General features: G+C 35.5%; 1 protein-coding gene across 2 annotated transcripts; it reads right to left on the minus strand.

The window, feature by feature from the left end:
* Positions 1 to 10,292: 10,292 nt before the first annotated feature.
* Positions 10,293 to 14,160, minus strand: LOC139126640 (uncharacterized). 2 transcript variants are annotated; one of them, XM_070692705.1, is made up of 5 exons: positions 13,959 to 14,160; positions 13,293 to 13,430; positions 12,520 to 12,573; positions 11,833 to 11,903; positions 10,293 to 11,247 (listed from the first exon to the last, which is right to left on the minus strand). In XM_070692705.1, the coding sequence occupies exons 1-5, from the start codon at positions 14,008 to 14,010 to the stop codon at positions 11,029 to 11,031; spliced, it is 534 nt and encodes a 177-aa protein (XP_070548806.1). In that variant the 5' UTR covers positions 14,011 to 14,160; the 3' UTR covers positions 10,293 to 11,028. The 2 variants fall into 2 exon arrangements, with proteins under 2 accessions (XP_070548806.1, XP_070548813.1); XM_070692712.1 differs by having other exon boundaries at positions 10,296 to 11,247; positions 11,812 to 11,903.
* Positions 14,161 to 14,328: the final 168 nt, after the last annotated feature.

The following is a 14,328-nucleotide window of genomic DNA, read 5'->3' on the forward strand; positions in this document are numbered from 1 at the left end:
CTATGCAACCTGCTGTGTTTGTTTGCCGCGCGTTCTGGCTTTTAGTGGCTCTCGGTAACATAAACTGAAATATCCGTCGCTAGAGGGCGCTCTCTACGCTCCCCTCTTAAGAGGAGGGAAGCTTGGGAGGCGTCTTCGAGCGACGGACCTTTCAGTCTGTCGGTAACCACACTATCAACATACATGTAATACGACTTGAATAACAAGACTACAGACTTTACGGATGCTCGTTTCTGCAAATTTGTTATTTTTTCTTGCCCGTCTGATTGAAGATTTTTAATTGTGATTTTTATAATTTTGCCTTTATCACCAACCCTAGCTACAGAGTCACCCAGAAAATATTCTAGCCAAAACCCTTTGAAAATATTGCTTCAAAAACAAAACTTACGTATATCCCTTTTTGGGTAAAAAATTAAGCTGTTCCTCTTAACTACATGCTAAGTACGCCAGCGTGTATTTTTTGATTTCAGTTATACACATACCCCTTCTTGACCATGCCCTAGCAAGATTCAGTTCTGCCAAGTTCCGTTATTCAGGCGATCAAGATCGGAGCTGCTATACTCTTTTAAAAACATGGCGTACCTCTATTGCCAATACCGCATATCATTTAAACGTTGACCCTGACTATTTGAACTCAAATTTTATTAAGATAAAGTATTATTTTTCATAGTCATCGTAATTGAAACTGCTTAAAACATAGCTATGGGCAGTTCACATAAAACAACCGAGCTGACATCAACTTATTATACGTTCAAGAAGTAATTTGTCAAAGCAACAGTGAATTAATCAGATCGAAGGTTAGATTTTTGAATGGTTACAGAGGCAGACGCTTTGTTAAATTTTACAAGTCGCGCAAAGTACACCCTCAGCGGTTAAAAAGCATTCGTCATTTGTCTTTATAATCCGTCGAGTGTTCACGATTATTGTTGATATTGTCATGGAAACTCGCGCTAAGTATGAGAAGGCCTTCACTGATAACGAAATTTAATTTTTTTCTAAATTTTGTATGACATGTAGAAAGTCATGTGTCACCAAACACGCCTTTTTGAGTTATTAGTAGGCTTTGAACAGCTCTTCCTATGTCATTAAAGCAATCTGAACCTCACGGCTTCCCTTGTCAGAAAGTAAAAACGCGTCGGAGTAATAAATCAATGCTATCTTTTGTGTAGGATGAATGTGATGTAACAATATCAATATATACGTATATAGACCAGACAAGGCACAAGGACAGATATATTATAATAACGAACACAACGTCACAAGATGATTGTCGTCACGAATTGTTTTTTTTTTCAAATTTATAATTAAGATTAAGTGATCTTCACGAAGTTCTTGCTGACAATACAACAATAAACTTTAATAAGTGAGTGCATCACCCGGAGTTATTAAGCATAATTCGATAATAATACATATAAAACAGAAAGTTGTCGAAATCTGCACTTTAAGCAGTAACCTCCATTCTACAGTCTCGTGAAATATGCTGTTAAAGAGCAACGTCCTATTTGAATGGTTAGAAATGCGAAACAGATCACGCATTCCAGATATTCTAATGTCTATTGAATCTGAGTTTGGTGAAGAAATTACCCTTAATGAGAAACGAATTCGTTAAAATTCCAAAATAACATATCAACCGTGAACGTAGAACTCTTAAAAGGAAGAAAAAGCTGATAACAATCGATACTGACATAAAATAGACAGTTTCTTTGCGTATCGACGGCAGACTTAATACAACCATTTTCAGAATAAGACAGAGAAGCTACTGCAGTGAACTGCAATAAAACTACTTACACCAATTAGTTTCAGCTGTAGCCGTGGCCACTTTGGTGTTGAACAAGGCTACTTGATACAGACAAAAAGTCTGTTTGTACAAAGGCAAAACTAGCTCTGTCCTGGGCTGGGCTTGTAAAGAAGTTTACGATTGGCACCCTGTGTTCAAGATTAAGACACAATGTAACATTACCATGCACTGGTCCATGTACAAATCTTGTTTATTTCAACTTCCCCAGACAAACTCTCTGCATGGGACATACAATGTTGTCGACTTTACCAGCTGGCTACAGCTGAAACTAATTAGTGTGAGCAGTTTTATTACAGTTCACTGCAGTGGCTTCGCTGTCTAATACTGAAAATGGTTGTAAATGTGAAAGTGGACACGTTCTGTTCTTTCAAATTTACCAAAAATAAGTATTAGTCAGGTACGTTATAATATGACATCGTCATCAAGAAGATATAGCTCCGAAATATCTGATATAATGAAATCATGCTATTTGTTGTGCTTTCAGTACTTTGACAATACCTTAGCGCATTCTGAAGTCATGAGCAATGCTGTTAATAGAAAATTGCGTTTGTCTCGATACAAAACAAGCCACAAAAATATATTGGTGAAAAAACCTTGCGTATATAATACAACAGGAAAATAGAATGCTAAGTTCGATAACATCTCTAAGAGCTCATCACATCAATAATAGTAGTAACTCGGAGGAGGAAAACATAGAAGAAGGCTGTCTTCAGAGTATAGCCCACAAAAATACATGAAGTCAAAAATTACTATATTTTGAAATAAAATACTGTTCTTGAAATATAGAGCAATTGCATTTGATTTTGATTGATTTTGATAAATCTGCATGCATAATATCTCTTCACCAATGAACATAAACAGCCAGCTATGGCTGTGCAACACAGTTTTTGCGTAAATTCAAACTTGAAGTTGAAATGAAACCCCAAAGTCTACAATCCAATAAAATGTCTTACTGTACGCTATAGTCACAGTATGTAATGAATCGCGATAAAATGTCAAACTCTAAGAAACACGGTTCATTACAAATACTAACATTTTACGTGTACTCTTGCCCTGCAACCGATATTTCTCCAACCTTACCAGCCTGTAGGCAGAAATTGGAATAGCGCCACCTATCAATTTACGTGCGTAAAATTTTACAGTGATGTGAACTGGTTGGTTGTACATCTAAAAAAAAACCGCAAGTCTTCAAGAATTCAATTATTTACAAACGTCATGAAAAAGAAGATTTTCCGAATCTGTGTTAGTAAATCAAGACTTTCACAAAATTTGCTTAGATTTGAATAGTGACATTTTGTCTGGACTATTTTTTCTTTTCGGTAGAAGCAATCTAATGAGTAAAGCGTTCGCCTGCAGTCAAAACATAACACAGCTGAAAGGTTGCCAGCTGAGGTCGTCTGTGGATTTTCTCCTGGAATTTTTAATTTTACAATGTTACAAGGAATCGGAAGGAGTATTTTTTGACTAGGATGAATAGCACAAGGTACACATTGTTCAGGATAGATCGATGAGTTTCTTTCTTGAAATAGAAACAAATATGAGAAGATTTCACAGTGATGCTTTGATGAATGTTTACACTGAACACAACTGCATTGCAATGCTGTGAAAAAATACAAAAATTTCAACCGGTTACTTTGATTTCCTCTTTATAAACTTAGCTACACCAAGACGTAAAATTCTAACCCTAACATGGCCAGGAAAATATGAACACCCCCCCGAAAAAAAAAGAAATTATTTGTATTCTCTGTGTCAAAACAATTGCATCAAAACGACTCAGGTTACAATTTGATCACATTTTACAAAAAAGTTGACTCTGAAAACAAATACAAAATTTCGAGCAATGGTTTTAATTCTATCATATTGAATTTCCTTACATCAAGACGAGAGAAATTCTAGCGCCAACATAGGCAGGGAATTTCAAATATGTCACAGAAAATGGAAATTATTGGATCTTTTCAGGTAAAAAAACAGCTCCAAAAGAAACTACAATACCATTTCTTAATAGTTTCAAAAATCTTTACTCTGAAAATAATGCAAAATTTTAAGCAGTGACTTTAATTTTCACAGCATTGGGTTCCGTACAGCGGGATGAGAAATTCTAACCACAACTGTCACCCGTGACCTGAAGAAATAATAACAGCTTCTGAGAAAACTGAAATTATCGGCGTTGTTAAGATCAAATAATGACATTAAAACAAATGGATTACAATTTCTTCACATTTTACAGAAAATATTACTCAATAATTTAAAATTTCATCTAAGAGCTTCAGTTCAACTTTGAGTCATTTCAGTTCTAACTCAAACATGTCTGGCAAAAAGTGAAATTTCAAGAGAAAGATGAGGGAAATTGTGTAAGTTTTGGTGCTGATCTGTAGATTGTACAGTTGCATTTGCTGCAATATTTGTATTCACTGCCTTCTCAGATTTCTTACTTGTAAATGACCTTGACAGTGACATCAGTGTGATCTGAATAAACTATTCTACCTTCTGTAAATACGGTAATGCAGCAAGGGTCTACATCTTCAGTTAAAAGTTCGTGATATCCACTCAATCTATCAAATTTCACTATATTCCTATCATAAATATTGTCTAAATTGTCAACTCTAAGTCCAAATTGTTGCATGAAGTGATCATTTCCAAGTTTATTCAATATTTTAAGATTATTGTCCAAAACGAAGATACAATTTCCCCCCTGACATGACACTATCAGTTGATATTTACTTTTTATGGTTAGAGACCAGGTCTGAGTACTTTGTTGACTTAAGATAATGTTCCCATCTCCATTACATTTGAGTACACAGTCTGCAAGGTTGTCTGCTATGAGAACATTTTTGTTTTTATCAACAAATACACAAGTGGGGTGTTTCAGTTTACCCATTGCTATTACGGCAAATACAATGCATTTGCTGGCGTCATTTGCTGTGTAATAGTCACCATTGTCTGCCATTTTTATGTCTTTTGGTCTGAAACTTTGAGGTAAGCCATGAACTGTGACAGATGTTAGAATCTGTGCAGTGTATACCCTTACTGTCTTCACACTGCCAGGCTGGTCAACAAGTCCATAGTCACAGACAACTACATGTCCATTCAGGTTTATTGTCAATGCCAATGGGTTAAAGACTTCTCCTGATGATTCATTGCCACAAGCTCTTTAAATAAAGGCCATTATCATGTTGGTCAGTGGTTTACCTGTAGGTGTAACAATTTGGCAAGTATTCTGTTCTTTATATCTAAAAATTAGTGAGACACGACAATGAAATAACTGTTTTCAAGATGAAAGTAAATGTGATTCGCCCTTATGGTTACAGTGGTATCTTAAGTTTATGTTATGATAAAGCGTCCGCTGTTGAGTTCAAAGAACATAACCTTGACCTTTGAATTTCCAGTGAAATTCACAGTGTTTTTAGAATTTTCTCTGCAGTGGGGGTTGTCTGCTCATACTGATCGGTCGTTCAGCTTTCCTCGCATCTTGTCATGTGCATATGTGCCATCTCATCAATTTGAATATCTTCATGGCTGCGTATACCCTTTGTATACAGACTACCTCCCTTGACAATCAGAACAATTACACTTTCGACATAAGTCGCATTCAGATGTTAATTCAGATATCGATGTTCGTTTTTACTACGTTTAGTATCAGAAACTCTTAACAAATGTATGCAGTTATATTTTTGGCGTAAAAATGTGCGTAAGAAGCGTGCGCCTCAACCTACAATCCGTTTATCAGCAGTTTGCCCTGTGTTACGATCTCAGTGCACACTTCTACCGATTTCTTTGTGGAAAAACAAACATCAGAACTTGGTCAATCATAGGTTCTATTCAAGAAATACTCTAGAAATTATGTCACGATATCTTGTTTCGTGTTTCGTGTACATACCTGTTACAAGGGGATTTACGCGTTTCTTCTTTGGTTTGTAGACCCTATTGTGGGTATAACAGTTCCCTGATTATCAGCAGTAATTCACATCGGTTTCAAGTGTGACTTCGGTCAGATAAATGTATTAAACAATTACTGAATTGCAAGTCACATCGAGTAAACGAGTGACCCTGCCCTCACTGACCAGTATGACATGTAGTAGAGTCATAAGTTTGCCGTTAATGTTGCTGAAAGGTAGCTCGATCGAACTGAGACTGCCGCCAGTGGGTTCTACTAATATGTAGGACGGTATCTAATGCCGAGTAATAACTGGATCAACACAGCAACATCTTATACAAAACTAAAGTACAAACAGTATGAGCACCTTGGATGCGTTTTTTATTAAACTACATTGTAATATCTGAAAGGCTCATTTTCTAGTACTCCTTAGCCATCGTCGATCACGTTACTACATAAAATCTTGTCTTCAACGTTGGTAAATTTCACAACAACATGTCGAGACAGGTTTTGCAATGTCGTGATTTCCATTCGTGCCTTCGGCTTCTAGGCTGCCTGGTGACCGAATTGTAACGTATTAATAGGATAGGAACTAAATGAAGTTGCAGTGGGTAAGAGAAGCATATTTGTTGATGGTGTGGCAGCTATATGTCTGCAGCGGGTTCAACCTGTGATAACGCACGTCACACCATGACCCCACGTTGACCCATTTCAGAACAATAGCCGATGCCTTCACAGTGACGCTGCGAATTCATAACCAGACGGTTAAGCAGCTTTTAAGTATGCAAACTGAGTGTTGGCAAATATGGAAAATATGGAAAATATGGAAATATGCGCGACGTAAGCCATTTACAATAGCGCTTAAATTAGCCTCTCACTGAGCCTGTAGGAGACGAAGACACAAAGACAAATACAAACACATATTATTAAATAGTTGTTGTATGAAACATAATATCAAAAACATTTTTTAGTATAAAATCTTTAATTTTACACATCTTTTATTTCGCGAATGTAAATATAGGAATATAAGTAAGGAATGACCCTTTACATTGAAGTTAACCAATACAAATCGAGGTCATTGAAGAACATAACTCCAGTCTATTGGTATACATACATAGAAGCGAATTCCCTGAATACATATTCATTAATACATAGTACACATTAATATGGAACAAAGACAAGTGAAATGAAAGTTGATGTTCATCTTCCTTTTTGAATAGGAATTGCTATAACAATTTTTTATACCACAAGACTTCACCATTTGTATATAATATATGATAAAATATAAGATGGTACTTATGAAAAGCCTTTGTAAAACTGTCACGGGTAGTCAAAATTGAAACACTAACCGGACGAGATAATCCCCACACAATGCTATTTTGGCCTTTTCATTAACAATTAAGGCCCTATGCAATCATGACAACTTTTCAACATACAGATTTATACGCGCTGGTTATGGCCGATTTGGCGCAAATATAGGGCATGGCTTTTACATCAGGTTGACAACCCCTACACGTGAGCAGTGATTTCAGATTACTGTTTGTAAGACAGTTACGACACGGTCCCTCTATCATGACTAGCGCGCGTGTAGAAGCCAGAGTAGTAGCTGAGGTCCTTCTTTTATTGTGCCTGCAGTCTTTGGTCCTGGCAAATTTGCAACACTTAAGTCTGTATCCCGACAAGATACTGTAACAGTCATCTATAAGTGAAACTATTTTCTTAACTGCACCCTTTGTCCAGAAGTTGGGCTGTTTTGTGTCTATGTTTACAACTATTGTCTTACAAATTCTGACCTAGTGTTATTTGATTATGGATTGGTATGATTGCGATTATTTTACAGTCACCCTGGGCCTCAACTTTTGCGCCCACTTAAAAAGTCTAATGTGTCAGGTTTCCTTTGTTTCGCTAAACTACTAATGAGACTTTTGATTACAATGTTGCTTTCCAAGTCACCTACCCAACCGTTTCAATGGGGTGGTCAAGATGGCCAGAACAGCCAATTTTGACCAACCAAGTTGAGGAACCTGAGGAAAGGTGCTAATTGCGCGAGATAGATATATTGACGAGATAAACATTGAGAACAGTATGATTAAGAGAGATGAGACTGGTCCAACCTGTTCTGTTTCTGTATGAGGAAAAGTTGAAATGATGTATCACATCCATTATCACATGGACTCCCACATGCCACATTGTCATTTCAACAAATACACTGACGACCACATCTCGTTCCTAAATTATTATATGGCAATGGATCGCAATGTAAACAATATCTATTTCAAATAGGTATTTGGTTATAATATCGTACTCCATGAACACTAATATTTAACATATTGAAATCATTGGAAACTAATTAAAAAACATACTGCAAACAAATATATATGTACAAACAAATAGTACTGTTACAGCTAGTTTCATATTGTAATAGGAAATTATCGAATGTAGATCCGTATATTAAGTAAAGACCGAATACAAACATGTTTTATTCTTTCATACTTTAACACCTAAAATTAACTTTGCTGTATTTATAATCTGCTTTGGTATGGAAGACTAAATGTACGGCTGATATCACATGTGCATAACAACAAAAATATAATTTGTAATTTTCACGTAGGTAAATTCTGCTCGTTTTTTTTTTTCGCGTTATTAAACCATTAGCTACTAGCGTAGTAAATGTATTATTTTGGTGTGTCATTAATAAATTTTGTTCATAATGTTTAGAATTGATAATATTATCGGCAAAAAGGAAAGACCAGGAAACTTATCTGGGTGTAAGCCATTTGACAAAAATAAAAATATGCTCCTTAATTGTGCACTGGTGTACTGTTAGGTCCTTAAAATCAGTCTGTCACTCAGCCTTCCAAAGACAACAATGCCAAATACAAAGGCAATAGTGCCAAATTCAAACACATAGTACAATTTAACTCGGTTGTTGCAATAAGTGAAATATAATGAAACATCGTTCGTCAAATCTTCAAGTCACTGTGTATATTGACGAATAGGGTCAGGAGTGCAAGTACAGCACTATTGAAAAGTGATTACCCTAAGAATTAGATGTTACCAATGTGTAAAATACAGATAAAGAGGTCATTGAAGAACTTAACTCAAGTCTATTGGTATATATGCACACATGTAAATTCCCAGAATACAATATTAATTAATACATAGTAGTAATTTGTTTGAAACAAAGAGAAGTAAAATTAACGTTGACTTCACCTCTGTTTTCGAATATTAATTGCTATAATATTTGTAACACCTCAAAACTTCACCATATTATATGATAAAATATGAGATGGCGTTCATGAAAGCCATTTCAGAGCTTCCATAGGTAGTCAAAATCGACACACTAGACGAACAGAAATAAAATCAAACCATCTTCTTTTGGCCTTTGCGATTTACAATTAAGGCCCTGTGTAGTGCATCATGTCAATTATCACATGGACTCCGCATGTCATACTGGCAATTCAACAAATACACTGACAACCAATTCTCATTCCTAAATTAGTAAATGGCAATGGATTGCAAGATACACAATTGCATATCTTTTTCAAACAGGTACTTGGTTATAATATCATAATGCTTTAACATTAATAGCTACACTATGGAAATCCTTAGGAAAAAAATAAACAAAAAATAAACAAAAAAACCCCCAAAAAAACAAAAAAACAGTCCAGCTGTTTTCTGTTTTCAAATTGTAATAGGTTATAGTCAAATGTAAATTATCAGAAGTAAATACAAACACAAACAGGTTTTATTCTTACAAATTTTAAGAAGTAATACACCTAAATTTTTGTTTTGTTGTATCTGTCATCTGCTTTGCTCTAAAATGCTAAATGTACGGCTGTTATCAAGGATGAATAACATCTGCACTCTTCGTAAATGTTTTATGATAAAATATAAGATGGTATTTATAAAAATGTATTTGGTTATAATTTCATAATCAAAAAACATTAATAGTTAAAATATTGAAATCCTTAGAATCTAAAAAAGTACAAAGAAATAGTACTGAAAAAGCTGTTTTCATATTATTATAGGAAATTATCATGTGTAAACCCGTATAAGTAAAGACTGAATACAAACAGGTTTTACTCCCTCATACTTTAAGAAGTAAAATATCTAAATTTACTTTGCTGTATTTATCATCTTCTTTGTTATGGAAGACTAAATGTACGGCCGTTATCAACGGTGCATAACAACGAAAATATGATCTGCAATTTGCACGCATATATTTTATTCATAATGTTTAGAGTTGATAATTTTATCGGAAAAAAGAGAAGAAAAGGGAACTTATCTGGGTGTTAGCCATTTGACAAAAATAAAAAAAATAAAAATATGTGCCTTAATTTTGCACTGAGGTACCGTAACAAGGCGTTTGAAATCAGTCTCTCAGTCAGCCTGTCGAAGACGAAGATAACAAATGCAAACACATATCACAATTCAACTCAGTTGTTGCAGTGAAAGGAAAATATCATGAAACGTCATTCGTCAAATCTTCAAGCCTACATGGTGTATATTGACGTACAGGGTCAAGAGTAAAAATCGGAAAGTGATTATTCTTTCAAGTAAATGATACTGATATGTAAATTATAGATATAGAGGTCATTGGTGACCTTCACTCCAGTCTTTAGGTAAATTATTAACATACAAGCACATTTCCTAAATACAATATTAGATAATGCATAATACATATTAAAATGAAAAAAGCGAAATAAACAAATTGCCATCGCGGTAGGTTTTGCATAAGAATTGCTGTACATTGTTTATTATATCACCCAGCAACATTATTCAAGTATATTATGCAAGGGTAGGCCAGGCTGACACACTAGAGGATGAGAAAAAATATTCCTCTTGGCTTCAGGATCTAATAATTAAGGCCTATTGCAATACACCAAGTTCATCATCATAGCCAAAAGTCATGAAAGAGGAATTTCTGTAAGTGATATCAGGTGTTTCGGAAGGATAAGCTCACCCTGCCCAATGTATAGCACCCCCCATATACAAATCTTGCAGTCAATATATGATGTGTTCATAATACATGGACTGATGCAACTGATGCCGTCAGTGATCATCTGCCAGAAAGAAGCACCATACTTATCCACAAGCCCAATAAAAACCCCACACGACGAACAGAAAACGTATGAATGTGGAGAGACAAGGCCTCGCCTACTTTAACTCTTATAAGTTTGCAAGACCGGTAGCCATGCCACTCTGAAATATCCCCTTATGAACTACACCCTCTCGAATGACGAATAAGCTGATATATGTATACCCTATAAATATAAAATGTATTTTATATGGATATTGGTCTAAGTCCATTAAACTATATGCCTACTTTACTGATATACAAAGTAACAATATATCAGACAGACGTTGTTTCTTTTCTTTGTTTAGAATGTAAAGACATTGGTACCAACGAGTTCACATGATGTTCGTCTTCAAAACCATGACCTTGGGTTTCAGTAATAGACTGCTCCCTTTCACTGCTTCTGTATTTGATAGGTTTAAGTCTGAACATGCGATGGTATTGAAGGATTCCAGTCAAACCGACAGGTACCTTATCAATGTGTCTGCAAAGGCACTGAAAATTATACGTTATTAGTCGTACGCGGCGGCTGTTTAGGTGCACATTTTCAGTAAAGACATTTAAATAAACAATTTCCCTGGAAAATTAGAACAACATGCGATTAAACATAATCGCTTAAATCAAAATATATCGCTAATTATTAAAGCCTCCTATGTAGTCGCAATTAAGTCAATACCCTAAAGGCAGTGTGTGCACACGCCATGCATTTTGCGTAGGAACTCATTACGCACAATATTGAGATAATAAAGAGAATATACAAGCTCTAACAAGAACATGACTGTCCTCAATATCTCCCAAAATGCCTTTATACGATGAATCAATTCAAGAGCGCCTACTGGGTATTAGAGAGATACATTAATCTGTAAAACATTGATAGCTAGATGTTATCGAAAGTTAGATTTCACAAGAAAGATTGATGTGTGCTTGAATATTCAACGTTTGTCTATGAAAGTTAACGCACCTTTGCACCGCTAGGGAAAGTTAGTTCCTCTGTTAGTTGCTTTCATCTACGTCATAGGCGCATGTATTTGTGATTTGTATTGGAGTCAAACTACTTACAATTTAGTCCATACTACTCACATATGAAGTCACGGCCAGACCGAATGCTACCAGTGGGACTGCAACTCCTAACGCAATATACAATCGTTGTGCTATAAAGAGGGGCAATATCAACAAGAAAGATCTTAAAGACCTTTAATATCTAAGATATTAATGTTGTTGTGTGCAGTTTTAATTATTTAGGCATGACTTTTTGACGATGCTGTCCTCTATGATAAGGCAATGTGTTTAATACGTCAATGGCAATTTGAAGCCAGTGGCAATGTTTTTTTTTTCCTTATTCTTTCTGTACGGCAATATCAGACGTATTTAAAATTCATGGTTATCACGTTCTTCTCTCGCCTAGGACCTCATTACGGCAGTATTTCACACATCAATAACATCAAAGCATAGTCTCATGCTTGAATAGAGATGATCTAGCTGGATAATTTATTTATAGTTATGGCATTTCGGTAATTTAACCTTTATTCAAACTTACAAGGAAAATGTTAAAATGACCATCACGACATTTCTTACTAAATTTTACGGATATTGAATGATCTTATTAAGAATAAATCAAACGATGAAGAAGTATTATTAATCATTAATAAACCACAAACTGTGGGTGACGCAATGGAATATGAAGTTGAAGTTTGCACATCCATTTCTTATGATCTATGTAAAATATCGCGACCAAGTAATAATTGTCATCAAGGAATGGCGACTCACCAGCTGATAAGTAAACTGTATCGCTGCTGTTGTCAAATCCCGCCGTCGTTGCGTCTGTGGTATAAAAAAGATGATATATCACGTGCAAAAATGGAGATTTTCCAAGAGATTTAGACTGTCTGATTGTGAAAAAGCTCCTAAATTGCCAGTACAAATAATGCCACAGGTTTCACCCACCGTTAAGAGTATTTAAGGATACGCTTTCTGTAGTCTCGAAGCACTTGTCGATTGCTATTTGCCTTTGGACAGTAATTCATCCTGAAAATCATTAGCATAAGGAAAATAGTAATATGAATTTTTCTCTGGGTGAAATTCATTCTTGAAGTTTGATATGCAGGTTTGATTTTCCTTGTACTATTGATTCATTTGTTTCCCCTGATTACTGGTGGTAATTCTTAAGTTATCAACAGTCGACGCAACTGCTTGATTCTAACCTCTGCCCAATCGTTTTCACAAAAATCACACTTAATATGAATAGGAGCTGTCTTTTTTTCGACAGCGACGTGCGGTTGATAATATCATTGTGTTTCTCCAGTGTTACAACTGAAGTACCATATGGTTATAAAGGAACGAAGTGGCGAATGTACTAGATGGATCGGTGCCTTAACTCAAACAGACATGTGATAATGATCAATCAAATTAAAGTTGAAATGGTATGTAGAGCTTCCCCCATGATAAATCGTATCAATAGTTGTCAAAATCTACATAAAGATATGTTTACGAGGACGTCTATCTCTGGGCACCTATTTGTCCGACTACTATTTCTTTCTTACCTATGTCATTTGTAGTTGTATGTACAATATCAGATCCATCGCCACAGTGATCAAAAGAGTCTTTTGTAAGATAAGCAGCTATGCATCGACCGTTGTTGCACAGGAAGTCATCAGGGTCATTGCACTTGCCACGGGCGTCTGATAAAGAAAAACGGAAAAACAACTTTGTAGACATTACTATCCACCCGTCTCGCGTACAGGGGAACACTCGGCAGTTTGTTCTCGTAAAATGTACGGAGTGTACCTTTTTATTGTTCACGCTTTATTGGACTTTAGGTTATCAGGGTACAAAATTTGTTGCCTTTATAGTGTCGAAATGGGTAAGATCAGGCTATATAGGTATTGGATGTTTTTGGGTAGAATGGTAATATGTAGGCCCAGTAATTACAAAAAAATATCTTTGAATCCAGCATTTAATTAACTTATCAATACATATAAAAAAGATTTATCTGTATTTCCTTCCATTAATGATGTTTCCCATTGTTGTACATACATGATGATAGAGTGATCAATAAAGAACTATAGATAATTATTTTTCCGAGGGTAATTTTGATTTTCCTATGTAATACTTACGGTGGATCACATTTGAAATACCTATTTGAGCTAGTTGGTATTTTGACGATTCCGAGAAATGGTATTAAATCTGACTCACTTAAAGGAACTCACCTACATCAGTGTAAAGCGAATAGACGACCAGTACGTTCCTCTGACCTTCCATGGGTTCATCGGTCAGAAACGCCTCCAATGTCACATTGCCGTGTATGTTAAAAGTTGTCCCAGGGTCTTCGTTGCAAACTATCCCAACATGAATGTTATTCTCGTATACGTGTATACGTTCACGTTTGTCATCACAGCGTGTGATGATGCCTGAATGACAAACATAATACCACATGGTTATGTTTACACAAAGGACAGTAGCTCTTATAATGATAAACTGAAATAAATAAATGCTAATTATCGTACTTGTTTATGCTATTTGATGTTACAAGGTCGCTCTTTACATCAATTCAAATAGGATAGTATTTCTTACTTTTTT

Source organism: Ptychodera flava, chromosome 3 (assembly GCF_041260155.1).
Source record: "Ptychodera flava strain L36383 chromosome 3, AS_Pfla_20210202, whole genome shotgun sequence".
NCBI classification, from domain to species: domain Eukaryota; kingdom Metazoa; phylum Hemichordata; class Enteropneusta; family Ptychoderidae; genus Ptychodera; species Ptychodera flava.